The sequence below is a fragment of the Hemiscyllium ocellatum genome, chromosome 10 (assembly GCF_020745735.1).
Source record: "Hemiscyllium ocellatum isolate sHemOce1 chromosome 10, sHemOce1.pat.X.cur, whole genome shotgun sequence".
Lineage (NCBI taxonomy): Eukaryota > Metazoa > Chordata > Chondrichthyes > Orectolobiformes > Hemiscylliidae > Hemiscyllium > Hemiscyllium ocellatum.
This window is the reverse complement of record NC_083410.1, coordinates 87,054,754-87,067,431: the sequence shown is the minus strand read 5'-3', so window position 1 is coordinate 87,067,431 and position 12,678 is coordinate 87,054,754. Positions and strand designations below refer to the sequence as shown.

The following is a 12,678-nucleotide window of genomic DNA, read 5'->3' as shown; positions in this document are numbered from 1 at the left end:
GCTAATTGTTTAGGCATAGTTGGGAATAACTACTTCTGCAAATGACAACGCCACAAGGAGCTCAGGCATCCCGCAGCATTCCCGAGGTAGAAAACAAAAAGTGGAGTTGAAATGCCCATCAGCCGTGATTGAATGGCCTTACTTCCACTCCTATGGTCTTAAAAAGGCAGGAAACACCAAACAACCCAATTTTCACACAGAAAGGGAGTGGAGATGTGGTGGAAGGCGCCGCTCATTCACTCACTCCTTACTGCATCCTGTCTCTGAGCGATTATTGTTGCAGTTTCCTCTCTTTTCACCATGTGGGAGAAAAGAAAAATTGACCGCATATTCCCCGTCATAGCTTTAAATGTTCCCTCCAGCACAATAAGAAATCGTTCAGACCCGATAACCGCCCCCACGAGACTAACGGTCCCGTATTTCAAACAATCAAGTGTGTGTGACGTCTATGCAAATATATTTGTACACGTCATTCAGACGGGACGTCAGGTCGGACGGCGTCATCGGGAAGCGCCGGGCTGTAGTGGTGAGGAGAGTGTGGTTAGAGTGAGTGATGAAAACTGCTTTTTTAAGGTCTACATTGTATAAATGCTGGGCTGAGTGATACATGGAATCATATTTCAAAATTTCAGTGCATCAACGGTAACGTTATATTGACAGAAAATAAATGTCCAGAAACATTAGTCCTCATTTTAATGGATACTCCTGACCCGCTATTTCCAACGTTTTCTGCTTTCACTTCAGATTTTCAGCACGGAGTATCTTGATTTTATAACAGTTATTATATTTCTTATTTGTAATCAGATTGTCGTGCTTTCTAAATTCTTACAGCGAGGCAGCACTGATAGATTTGTATCGTCACTATCCAGCTTGTGCTACAGAAACTATAAGACTCCAAATAAAAGTAAAATATCGTGCATGCCAGAGCTCCGAAATAAAATCAAATTGCTGGAGAAACTCAGTAGGCTTGGCAATATCTGTCGAGAGAAGCGGAATTAATATTTCAAGTTTAATAAATCTTCAGTACTGAATGAAAAGATGACAGATGCTAGAATCTGAAAGTGGAATTACTAGATTAGTCATAGAATTATCAATTCATATTCCAAGCATTTATAAGGGGTTGCTTAGCTCAGTTGGCTGGTTTGTGGTGCAGAGTGATGCCAATAATTTGATGTGGAGGAGCTAGTGGACAAAGTTAAAAATCACACAATACCAGGCTATAGTCCAATAGGTTTATTTGGAAGCACTAGGTTTTGGACTACTGGTCATAAAGCTAGTGCTTCCAAATAAATCTGTTGGACTATAACCTGGTGTGTGATTTTTAACTTTAGGAGAAAGTGAGGACTGCAGATGCTGGAAATCAGAGCTGAAAATGGGTTGTTGGAAAAGCACAGTAGGTCAGGCAGCATCCAAGGAGCAGGAGAATCGATGTTTCGGGCATGAGCCCTTCATCAGGAATGAGGAGAGTGTACCAAGCAGGCTAAGATAAAAGGTAGGGAGGAGGGACTTGGGGGAGGGGTGTTGGAAATGCGATAGGTGGAAGGAGGTTAAGGTGAGGGTGATAGTCCGGAGTGGGGGTGGGGGTGGAGAGGTCAGGAAGAAGATTGCAGGTTAGGAAGGCGGTGCTGAGTTTGAGGGTTGGGACTGAGACAAGGTGGGGGGAGGGGAAATGAGGAAACTGTAGAAAGCTGAGTTCATCCCTTGTGGTTGGAGGGTTCCTAGGTGGAAGGTGAGGCGCTCTTCCTCCAGCTGTCGTGTTGTTATGGTCTGGCGATGGAAGAGTCCAAGGACCTGCATGTCCTTAGTGGAGGGGGAGGGGGAGTTGAAGTGTTGAGCCATGGGATGGTTGGGTTGGTTGGTCCGGGTGTCCCAGAGGTGTTCTCTGAAACATTCTGCAAGTATTCAGCCTGTCTCCCCAATATAGAGGCCACATCGGGTGCAGCGGATGCAGTAAATGACGTGTGTGGAGGTGCAGGTGAATTTGTGGCGGATACGGAAGGATCACTTGGGGCCTTGGAGGGAAGGAAGGGGGGAGGTGTGGGCGCAAGTTTTGCATTTCTTGCGGTTGCAGGGGAAGGTGCCAGGAGTGGAGGTTGGATTGGTAGGTCTTTGAAGAAGGATGCCATATGGGTTGTTAGGTATTGGAACAGATGCGGCGGAGACGAAGGAATTGGGAATGTGGGATGGCATTTTTACAAGGGGCAGGGTGGGAGGAGGTGTAGTCTAGGTAGCTGTGGGACTCAGTCGGTTTATAGTGAATGTCCGTGTTGATTCGGTCGCCTGAGATAGAAATGGAGAGGTCTAGGAAGGGGAGGGAGGAGTCTGAGGCGGTGCAGATAAATTTGAGGTCAGGGTGGAAGGTGTTGGTAAAGTGGATGAACTGTTCAACCTCCTCATGGGAGCACGAGGCAGCGCCGATACAGTCATCGATGTAGTGGAGGAAAAGGTGGGGGTGGTGCCAGTGTAGCTGCGGAAGATGGACTGTTCCACATAGCCTACGAAGAGGCAGGCATAGCTGGGGCCCATGCAGGTGTCCATGGCTACTCCTTTGGTTTGGAGGAAGTGGGAGAATTGGAAAGAGAAGTTGTTCAGAGTGAGGACCAGTTCAGTCAGTTGAAAGAGAGTGTCAGTGGAAGGGTACTGGTTGGTACGGCGGGAAAGGAAGAAGCAGAGGACTTTGAATCCTTCGTGATGGGGTATGGAGGTGTACAAGGACCGGATGTCCATGGTGAAGATAAGGCGTTGGGGACCAGGGAAGCGAAAGTCATGGAGGAGGTGGAGGATGTGGTTGGTGTCCCGAATGTAGGTGGGGAGTTTTTAGACTAAGGGGGACAGGATTGTATGCATAGATGAGTTCCGTGGGGCAGGAGCAGGCTGAGACAATGGGTCAGCCGGGCAGTCAGGTTTGTGGATTTTGAGCAGGAGGTAGAAATGGGCGGTGCGGGGTTGTGGGACTAGGAGGTTGGAGGCGGTGGATGGGAGATCCCCCGAGGTGATGCGGTTATGGATGGTTTGGGAGATGATGGTTTGGTGGTGTGAGGTGGGGTCATGGTCAAGGGGGCAGTAGGAGGAGGTGTCCGTGAGCTGGCGTTTAGCCTCAGCGGTGTAAATGTCGGTGCATCAAACTACTACCACGCTTCCCTTGTCTGCTGGTTTGATAGTGAGGTTGGGGTTGGAACGGAGGGAGTGGAGGGCTGCACGTTCCGAGGGTGAGAGGTTGGAGTGGGTGACAGGGTTGGAGAGGTTGAGGCGGTTAATGCCGCGGCGGCAGTTGGCTATGAAGAGATTTTTAACTTTAGCCAATAATTTGGTTCACTTGCCACACTGGGAGAGGTTATCATGAAGGACTCTGCTTCTTTGTGTTAGACTATCTTTGTGCTATCATCAAATTTAGCATATCTTTGGTTCCGTCAGCCAATTCAATTTTATATATTGTAGAAAGGTGAGCCCCCAGCATTGATCTCTGTGACACACCACTTTTTAATTTTGGCAATAAAGTACAATGGCTAATGTGTTTTTTTTTAAATGTCCTGTTTCCAATACTTGAATTTAGGTTCTTGTCTCAATGTGTTGTTAACCTGTAGAGAAGGTGACAACCTTGTGGTAATATTGTTGGATTGTTAATCCAGAGACCCAGGTAATGTTCTAGGGACCCCGGTTTGAATCCTGTCACAGCAGATTATGGAATTTGAATTTGATTTAAAGATCTGGAATTAAGAATCTAATGATGACCATGAATCCATTATTGATTGTTGGAAAACCCATCTGGAAATTATTTATGGAAGAAAATTGCCATTCTTACATGGTCTGGCAAAGTAATTGACTTTTAACTGTCCTTTGGGTAATAGGTGCTGGTTCAGCGAGCAATGCCCTCATCCTGCAAATGATTTTTTAAAAAGAACAAGAAATAGTCCTTGGAACTAGAATTATTATCTCTGTTGACACTTTCACAGCCCCTGTGTCTGTATAGAACAGAATGTGACTGTGTACTGATGTAAATTGGCAACTATTTTAATGAGAGTTCCTGTCACTTTGTTTCAGTGAAATGCCCTTTTTTGAAGCGTTGATGTGCTATATAATATATTAATATTTAATTATATCTTAACACCACTATAATTTCTCCTGTTTGTGTCATGTTTCATTTTTGTTAGTCTATCATTTTTGCATACTAATTAAAGCCTCTACATTCTGTTTTTATATTTCTTGTTAATATTCATTTTAGTTTTTTTTCCCCTTTTTCTAATCCTTTGTCATCCTTTACTGCTTTTCATGAGGCTTGACAATATTGGAAGTTTTCTTTAAAGCTATTACTATCCTTAACTTCTCGCTGCTGTTGAACCACTTTTCCTGAGGAGATTTATTTTCGAGGGAAACAAATACTTGTTCACAATTATGAAGTGTTTATTTAAATATTTGTCATTGCTCATTGGCAACCATATCTTTTAATCTAGTTCCTAATTTAGCTAACTTGCTGCCTCCTACACAAATTCGTAGCTTTAATAAAGATCCTAGTTTCAAACTTGAATATGTAACTCTCAAGTTCTGTCATCCTGATCACTCTTCTCCAGAGGGTCCTTTACTTTAGGATTATTCATCTTTTTCTCATTTCACAAAATTAGATTTAAAATAGTCTGTTTCTAGTAGTTTCAGAAAATACCTCAGATGCTCAAACTTTAAAATTACTTAAATAATTTGGTTTTCCAAGTCTTGTTAAGAGTAAACTCCTCTCCGATTATTGCATCCTCTCCTCTTTTCTAACTTGTTGATTTTTAAACTCCATCTACTCCATCCCCGTTGTAATTGCTATTAGGAAACTTCCGCTTTCACCAGGGGCTGTTTCTTTGTTTAGTGGCAGTCCCAATAGCATTGTCTGAAGAGTTGGTTTCTACAATGTGTTGAATGGTTTCTTATTCTCTTGTTCTTCAGGATTTTGAAGGTCTAAAAGGGGACAAGCTGTTTAATTTGAGAAAAAAAAGTATATTACATTTAACACTGTTTTATTTCCCTTAATTTTATGGTGCTTCATTTGGAATGAATGTACATGGCTTTTGGATTTAATGATTGAGTGAATGTATTCTATTTTCAGAGTTTACTTTAAGAAAATATGTTACAGTTCACAAAGATCTCCCATAATGATATGAAGAGTGCAGTGTTTTATGATTTGTATATTTTTGTGTTTTGATAGATTGGAGAAGCAGGTCTACTGTGAATATGAATGAATGGATTACACAAAAACCTTTGGAATGGGAAAAATATCTGAACAAAGAAGTAAAAGTCACTGCAGATGAAAAAAATACATACCAAGGTTGGGTCTTTACTGTTGACCCTGTATCAGGAAGGTAAGTGAAATTTGATATCATCTCTTGAAACTCCACCCTATTTTTTTCTAAAACTATCAACAAAACATTTTATTAACTTTTCTCTCATATTTATAGCTCCCCCTTAAATATAGTTGTACTTACAGCATCTTGTCATTTACATAAATGATTTGGTTGAGAGCATAAGAGGTACAGTTAGTAAGTTTGCAGATGACACCAAAATTGGAGGTGTAGTGGACAACGCAGAGGGTTACCTCAGATTACAACAGGACCTTGACCAGGTGGGCCAATAGGCTGAGAAGTGGCTGATGGAGTTTAATTCAGATAAATTCGAGGTGCTGCATTTTGGGAAAACAAATCTTAGCAGGACTTATACACTTAATGGTAAGGTTCTGGGGAGTGTTGCTGAACAAAGAGACCTTAGAGTGCAGGTTCATAGCTCCTTGAAAAGTGGAGTCACAGGTAGGTAGGATAGTGAAGAAGGCAATTGGTATGCTTTCCTTTATTGGTCAGAGTATTGAGTACAGGAGTTGGGAGGTCATGTTGCGGCTGTACAGAACATTGGTTAGGCCACTGTTGGAATATTGCGTGCAGTTCTGGTCTCCTTCCTATCAGAAAGATGTTGTGAAACTTGAAAGGGTTCAGAAAAGATTTACAAGGATGTTGCCAGGGTTGGAGGATTTGAGCTGTAGGGAGAGGCTGAACAGGCTAGGACAGTTTTCCCTGGAGCATCGGAGGCTGAGGGGTGAGCTTATAGAGGTTTACAAAATTATGAGGAGTATGGATAGGGTCAATACGCAAAGTCTTTTTCCCTGGGGTCGGGGTTTCGGATGAGAGGGCAAAGATATAAAAGAGACCTAAGGGGCAACATTTTCACAGAGGGTGGTACGTGTTTGGAATGAGCTGCCAGAGGAAGTGGTGGAGGCTGGTACAATTGCAACATTTAAGAGGCTTTTGGATGGGTATATAAATAGGAAGGGTTTGGAGGGATATGAGCCGAGTGCTGGCAGGTGGGACTAGACTGGGTTGAGATATCTGGTGGGCGTGGACGGGTTGGACCGGATGGTCTGTTTCCATGCAGTATATCTCTATGACTAAGTGCACTCTGGGGAATTCCTTATTGGGTTTGTAAGTGATCATCCCAGTTATAGCCCTTAGTTTGGGTCTTCCATTTGAGTGGAAACATCTTCACTATGTTTTCCCTATCTGCAATGTGTCTGGACCTACCAGGTCCTGTGCTACTAAAATGTAAAGGGCAAACATCACTTGTCCTACTTGAGATCCCCACTGTTTCAATAAGTCCAAATCAGAGGAATTATGTCTTGGTTTCCACCTGTCAGAGTGCCAAAATGGCTCTTGCCAAAGTCACAAATAGCATCATGTGATGTCATCCTAATCCTTCTCAAACTGTTTTGCAGATCTGGACGGATTGCCCACACCATTCTCTTTTAATCCTCTCCACTGGCAACAAATTGGATAAAATCCACTTAATGTAATTCCATTCTTATCTATCTAATCGCAGCTTCTCATTCACTCTTGCAACAATATTTCTGTTCTTTAAAGATCTATCTTTGGCCTGTCTTGTTTCTTATCTACATGCTGTCCTTTGGCAAAATGTTCTGAATGTGCAGCAATTGTTTTCATATATACACTGGTGACATCCAACTCTGCCTCACCATCACCTTCACATATGTTAAATTTTCAACCGCTGAGTTGACATCAGAATTAATCATAAGAAATTAGAAAGTTCCTCCAATTAACTATTAGAAATACAAAAGTCATTGTCTATAATTTTGCAGAACAAGACTGTGTGCAGTCTTGATGTCACATTTGACCCCAAGATGAGCTTTCAACTTCATTCCCATGTCATTACTAACCTGCCTATTCTATCTCCATGATATTGCCAGACTGTGTCCTTGTTTCATCATGTCTGTGGAAATCCCTCATCCATACCTTTGCTATCCCTACACTTGACTCTTCCATCATGTTCCTGCTAGACTTCAGATTCTATCCTGTGTCAATTTGAGGTCATACAGAAGTTTGCCCATCTCCTTGTTCCTATCATGTATTTTTAATCCATTGCTTTCTATATTGACTCCTGATCAGGCAATGCCTTGATTTTACAATTCGTATCCTTATTTTCAGATATATCATTCACTCACCCCTATCTCTGTAATTTCCTTTGGCACAAAATCATATGAAATAGGTATTTCCTAGTCAACCTGTTCAGAGATGCTGTTACATACCTCTGGAGCAGGTGGGAATTGAGCCTGAATCTCCTAGGTAGAGGTAGAGATATTACCACTGTGCCACAAGAGTCCTTACGACATCTGAAATATCTGCAGTCATTTAATTTTGGCCTTCTGAACATTCCTGGTTTTGTTTCACAATTAATTGCCTTGCCTTCAGCTGCCAGGGCTCTCAGCTCTGAAATTGTCTCTCTCAACATCTCCACCTTTCTTCCCAGAGGCATTCCTTGACCAAGCTTTTTGACTATCTGACCTAATATCTCCTTACATGGTTAAATGTCAAATTTCACTTCATAAAATTCAAGTGAAGCATTTTAGGATATTTTATTACCTGAAAGGAACTATGTAAATAAATGTTGTTCTGACAATGTTGTTGGAATTACACTCCAATCACAGTCTTGCAACTAACAGTGAATCACCGTTAACTTGTGTGTACCCGCAAGTTTCCGAACATTTGTATTTTTTTTTATGGGCTGTGGGTATGTCTTGTTAAGGAAGTTCTAACAATGTACTTAAAAATAACATACAAATTAGATAGAATCAACATGGTATTACGAAAAAGAAATTGTGTTTGACAAACCTGATAGAGTTTTTGAGAATGTAAGTAAAAGGATAGATGAAGGAAAACAATAGGTATTGTATACTTGGATTTCCAAAACCTATTTGATAAGATGCCAAAAAAAAAACAAGATCATGGAGTTAGAGGTAATATATTGGCCTGGATAAAAGAGTGATTAATAGTTAGGAGTCAGATATTAGATACAAAGAGGACACTTTCGAGTTGGCAGGAAGGAGAATAGTGAAATGTTGTAATGTTCAGTGCTGAGCCATCAACATTACATATTAATGACTTAGAAAAAGAGACAGTGAAAAAAAATTTGCTGATTTGACCTGAGTTGGAATGTCAATAATTTTAATCGACTTGTCCAGACATGTTATGACACATCACTGGAGCAGGTGGGACTTGAACCCCAGTCTTCTCGTTCAGAGGTAGGGACACTACCACTGCATCATACAAGCCCCAGAATAAGAGCTGGCTTTGAATAGAGCTTTGAGGAGGTCATAAAGAGGCTGCATTGAGATGTAGACAGTTTAAGTGACTTGGCAACAAGCTGGTTGAGCTGGTGTGGGAAAGTGAGTGATTATTCACATTTCTAGTGAGAGTAGAAAAGCAGAGTACGTTATTGCATGTGAAACTTGTAAATGTCAATGTTCAGAGGGACTTGGATTACTGATACAAGGGACACCATGCAGGTACGACAAGCAATTAGGAAAGTAAATGAGATGGTCTTTATTGCAAGAGATTAGAGTGCAAGAATGAGGAAGCCTTGCTTCAATTCCCCGGGGCTTTGGTGAGACCATACTCTGTTTTGGTGTTTTTGTGGAAAAAATGTAGAGAATCACTAGGAGTCGCAGAGTTCTTCTAGGAGTAGGTCTTTTGTTTGCAAACAAAAAACCGTGACACTCGGAAAGCAAATTCTTGAATGCCCCGAACCTCTTTATACCTTTCTTAATCAATTTTTTGTGAGCTTATCAGCATGTCCAACTGTGTTAATCAAAATTACCTCACTCCAGCTATACAATAAACCAATTATATTAATTTCCATTATCTCCCTCTTTCTGCCACGATGGTTTTTCCTACATTCTACTTAATATTACTCCAATGTCACGATTAGAGATATTTTACTATCTGCTTTAGAACAATGGTCTTTCATCCCAGACCCTACTGTCGTGATTAGATATTTTACTGTCAAGGGTCTCAAGCAAGCTGACTCTACTAACTATTAATTAAATATTTAATGTCATGTCTCAAATATTTATTGTCATAACCTGTCCCAACCTGCCATGATGATATTTAGCAGGCCAGGCTGACTTTACTAACTGTTGTTATCTCATCCCGCCATAGTGACTTTTCAGCCTCAACCTTACTCTGCTAATTGGTGTAGGAGCATTCCACTATTCTTATCCCATCCTGCCACAGTGACCTTTTGACAAGTGTAGCATTCCACAGACCGCTTACAACAGATCACCAGTGGTCTTCATGCTTTAACCCTTTCCATGCTTTCATGCTCTTTATTTTCCATAGTGTCCATATTTAAGGAAGGATGTGCTTACATTCAAGGTGGGCAGCAAATGTTCGCAAGATTGGCGAGGAATCAGTTGATGCAAGGATGAGTGGATTGGGCATGTACTTTCGAGTTTAGAAGAATGAGAGGTGATCTCATGTGATTTACAAGATTCTGAAAGAGCTTGATAGGATAGACACTGAAGGGTGGTTTCCCCTTGCTGGGGAATCTACAGCATGAGGGCACAATCTCAGATTAAGAACGGAGATAAACAGACATTTCTTCACTTAATGTTTAAAATTCTCTACCTAAGTTGTTTGATGCTCCATCATTTGAATTTGTCCACATCTGAGATAAACAGAGTTTTGGGTCTCAGGAAACTAAGGAATATGGGGAGCAGACAGGAAAGTGAAGTTTAGGTTAAGGAGTAACCACTATATTATTAAATGATGCAGCAAGCTCAAAAGGCCATATGATCTACTGTTAATTATGTTCTAACGTTCATAGTTCCAGTGAGTTGACTCAGAAAAGCAAAGTGATGGGGACAGTTCAGGTTAGTCAGAACATTTGAGGTTTCATTAATTGCTGAGTAGAATTGAAGGTGCCCATTTGGCTGTAGTTATCTGTTGGGAGCCAGTATTTCTTCTGCTGAAACATAGGCAATTTCAGTTGTTTCTTCTACCTTTGCTAGTTGTGCTCAGTAACCAATTTGATTTTTAATTTATTTTAGCATTGTTCTGGTCAACTTCGTGGATACAGGGAAGGTATCTGTTGTGACTATTATGGGCCATGCAGTTCAGACAGTGGAACTGATGAGTGAAGGAGAAAACATCACAAAGGAGAAGCTATCTGCCTTATTTATGCCTGTGGCTGCCAGGATTTATAGCAACGAGGAGCTTGAACAAAGAAAGTCTAGCCTTAAATCTTGGCTCGAAAAGAATCGGATTCCTGTTACAGAGCAGGGGGACCAAAACAAGTTGCTATGCGTGGCTGGGGTATTGACAGTATCTCCACCATACAATCCAGAAGACTGTAATAGCTCCAATGAAATTATCCTATCCAGAGTTCAAAGCCTCATCAAATGTAACCCAAATGCTGATCAGAAAACTGATTGATTGAAAGGGAAGTTATTAAATATATGTTTCTTCTTGTGTATATATGGCATCTGTTCTTCAACACCTTTGTTAAAACATTAGATGTACTTCTATTATAGATCCCTAGCCTGATGATGATTTGGTGATGTCTCTTTTTGCTGGTCTGTAGAATAAAACTAGCTAATCTTATCCAAATTGATGTACCATTTCTGAAAACCTACCACTCTTAAATGTCTCTGGAATTATTCTACCTCCACAATAATCCTGCTCAGATTATTTACAGAAAAACAAACCAAGAGAAAGAATTATTATTTTCACCCATCTTTAGTGATGAAGGTCATCAGATGGTATAAGTTCTGAAGCTGTTCTGGTTATAACAGAATTGTGATCTCCCATGTCATTCCATTATCATCATCTAATTATTTGAAGGTTTTCACAGTGACAGAGGTAACATTAAGAAAATATTTACAGTTGCATCATGTGCTTTTTAAGAGCAGATTTTAACAATTGTTATCCTAAAGGTATACTCTAAACAAACTGTTAGGTCTCAACATTGAGCAATGCCTTCTGTCCATCATCTGGAGGAATGACTGGAACAGGTGCAGGAGATAGTTTTTATATTTATTTGAATGAAGAGATGTATAAGGAGTGAAGGGTGGAAATATGGGTGATATCTTGATGCTGAATGGTCAGATTATTATTTGTAATAGGTCAGTATATGTTAATATTTTTGATGATTGGCCACTGCAATCAAATAATCAACACCAAGAATATTAGCAAGTAAATAAATTGCAAGTAAAAATCTGTCTAATCAGCAGTAAGATCATTGCCACTTTACATAACTACCTCTTTGATCAGATCCATTGATTCCTCCAAATGAAGGGTAAAATATGTTGTCAAATGCTGAGCCCAACCAGTTCTTGTTAGGATAAATTGCTCAATCTTTCCTCCAGTGCATTTTCACTACCCTGTTATGGTATATCTTTGAAGATGCTTCTGGTGCAGGACAAATACAAATCTCAAAAATCTCAATTTTTTTTAGATGATCAAGACAAAATTCATGACTTTCATTCATCTGTGTTGATGTTTAGATATGCAGTAAGGCATTTAAACAAATCCCATATAGAACTGATAGCATACAGGATGTTTGGGAGATATTGATAATCATTAATGAAGGAGTCAATAGACACTAGGGAAATACTACTGGATTAGCAACAGTTTAATATACTTACTGACAAAAAAACTAAAATTAATCATGAATGTCTGCATTTTATTTTTATTTACTGTTAGGACAAAATTGAAAATTCTGTACAGTAATTACCTAATAAACAACTATCACAACAGCATTTGGATCCTGACCAAACTCCTTGACTTATTTGAGAAAGTGGACATGGGCATCCAGAAGGCATTTGGCCAAGTTCAAAAGGCTCTAAGTGTTGGTAAATCTGATTTTTAACATGACCAACCAACGCAAAGTCCTGATCAATTCACAGTGGGTTGTTAAAGTATACAACTAAAACTCTATAACAAGTCTGGATTAACATTGACCAAACTGTACAGTGACTTTGATCACTTCATGTGATGTAGCTGTAGTTGACTAGGAAGAAATGAGAGATGTTCATACATCAGACAGAAAGAGCCAGGAGGTTGATTTTAATGGCTGGAGGCCAATTACTGAACATACAGACTGTTCATTTCATAGAGAGAGATAGACTTGAATAATAAATATGTAATTAGATGCAGCAGAGGAAATGGTAAGATTGTCCTGGTTGAGATGAATGAAATCCTCCCAGAATTATCTGAACTGCTTAATATGAACAGGATCAATCAACCTATTCTGATATGTCTTTGGCTGATGTGACTTGAACTCAGGAAATCAATCAAAAATTGCAGCTGGTGAACCAGTTGTGTATGATTAAGTCTTGTCACCAGAAGTTGAAATTCTATTCTC

The 12,678-nt window shown here is 40.3% G+C and overlaps 1 protein-coding gene across 4 annotated transcripts; it reads left to right on the top strand.

Moving 5' to 3' along the window:
• Nucleotides 1-477: 477 nt before the first annotated feature.
• gemin6 (gem (nuclear organelle) associated protein 6) lies at nucleotides 478-10,922 on the top strand. 4 transcript variants are annotated; one of them, XM_060831037.1, is made up of 3 exons: nucleotides 478-546; nucleotides 5,186-5,339; nucleotides 10,364-10,922. In XM_060831037.1, exons 2-3 carry the CDS (start codon nucleotides 5,212-5,214, stop codon nucleotides 10,746-10,748), a joined length of 513 nt encoding a protein of 170 aa, XP_060687020.1. In that variant the 5' UTR covers nucleotides 478-546; nucleotides 5,186-5,211; the 3' UTR covers nucleotides 10,749-10,922. The 4 variants fall into 4 exon arrangements, with proteins under 4 accessions (XP_060687020.1, XP_060687021.1, XP_060687022.1 ...); XM_060831038.1 differs by having other exon boundaries at nucleotides 488-526; XM_060831039.1 differs by lacking the exon at nucleotides 478-546 and adding an exon at nucleotides 607-642.
• Nucleotides 10,923-12,678: the final 1,756 nt, after the last annotated feature.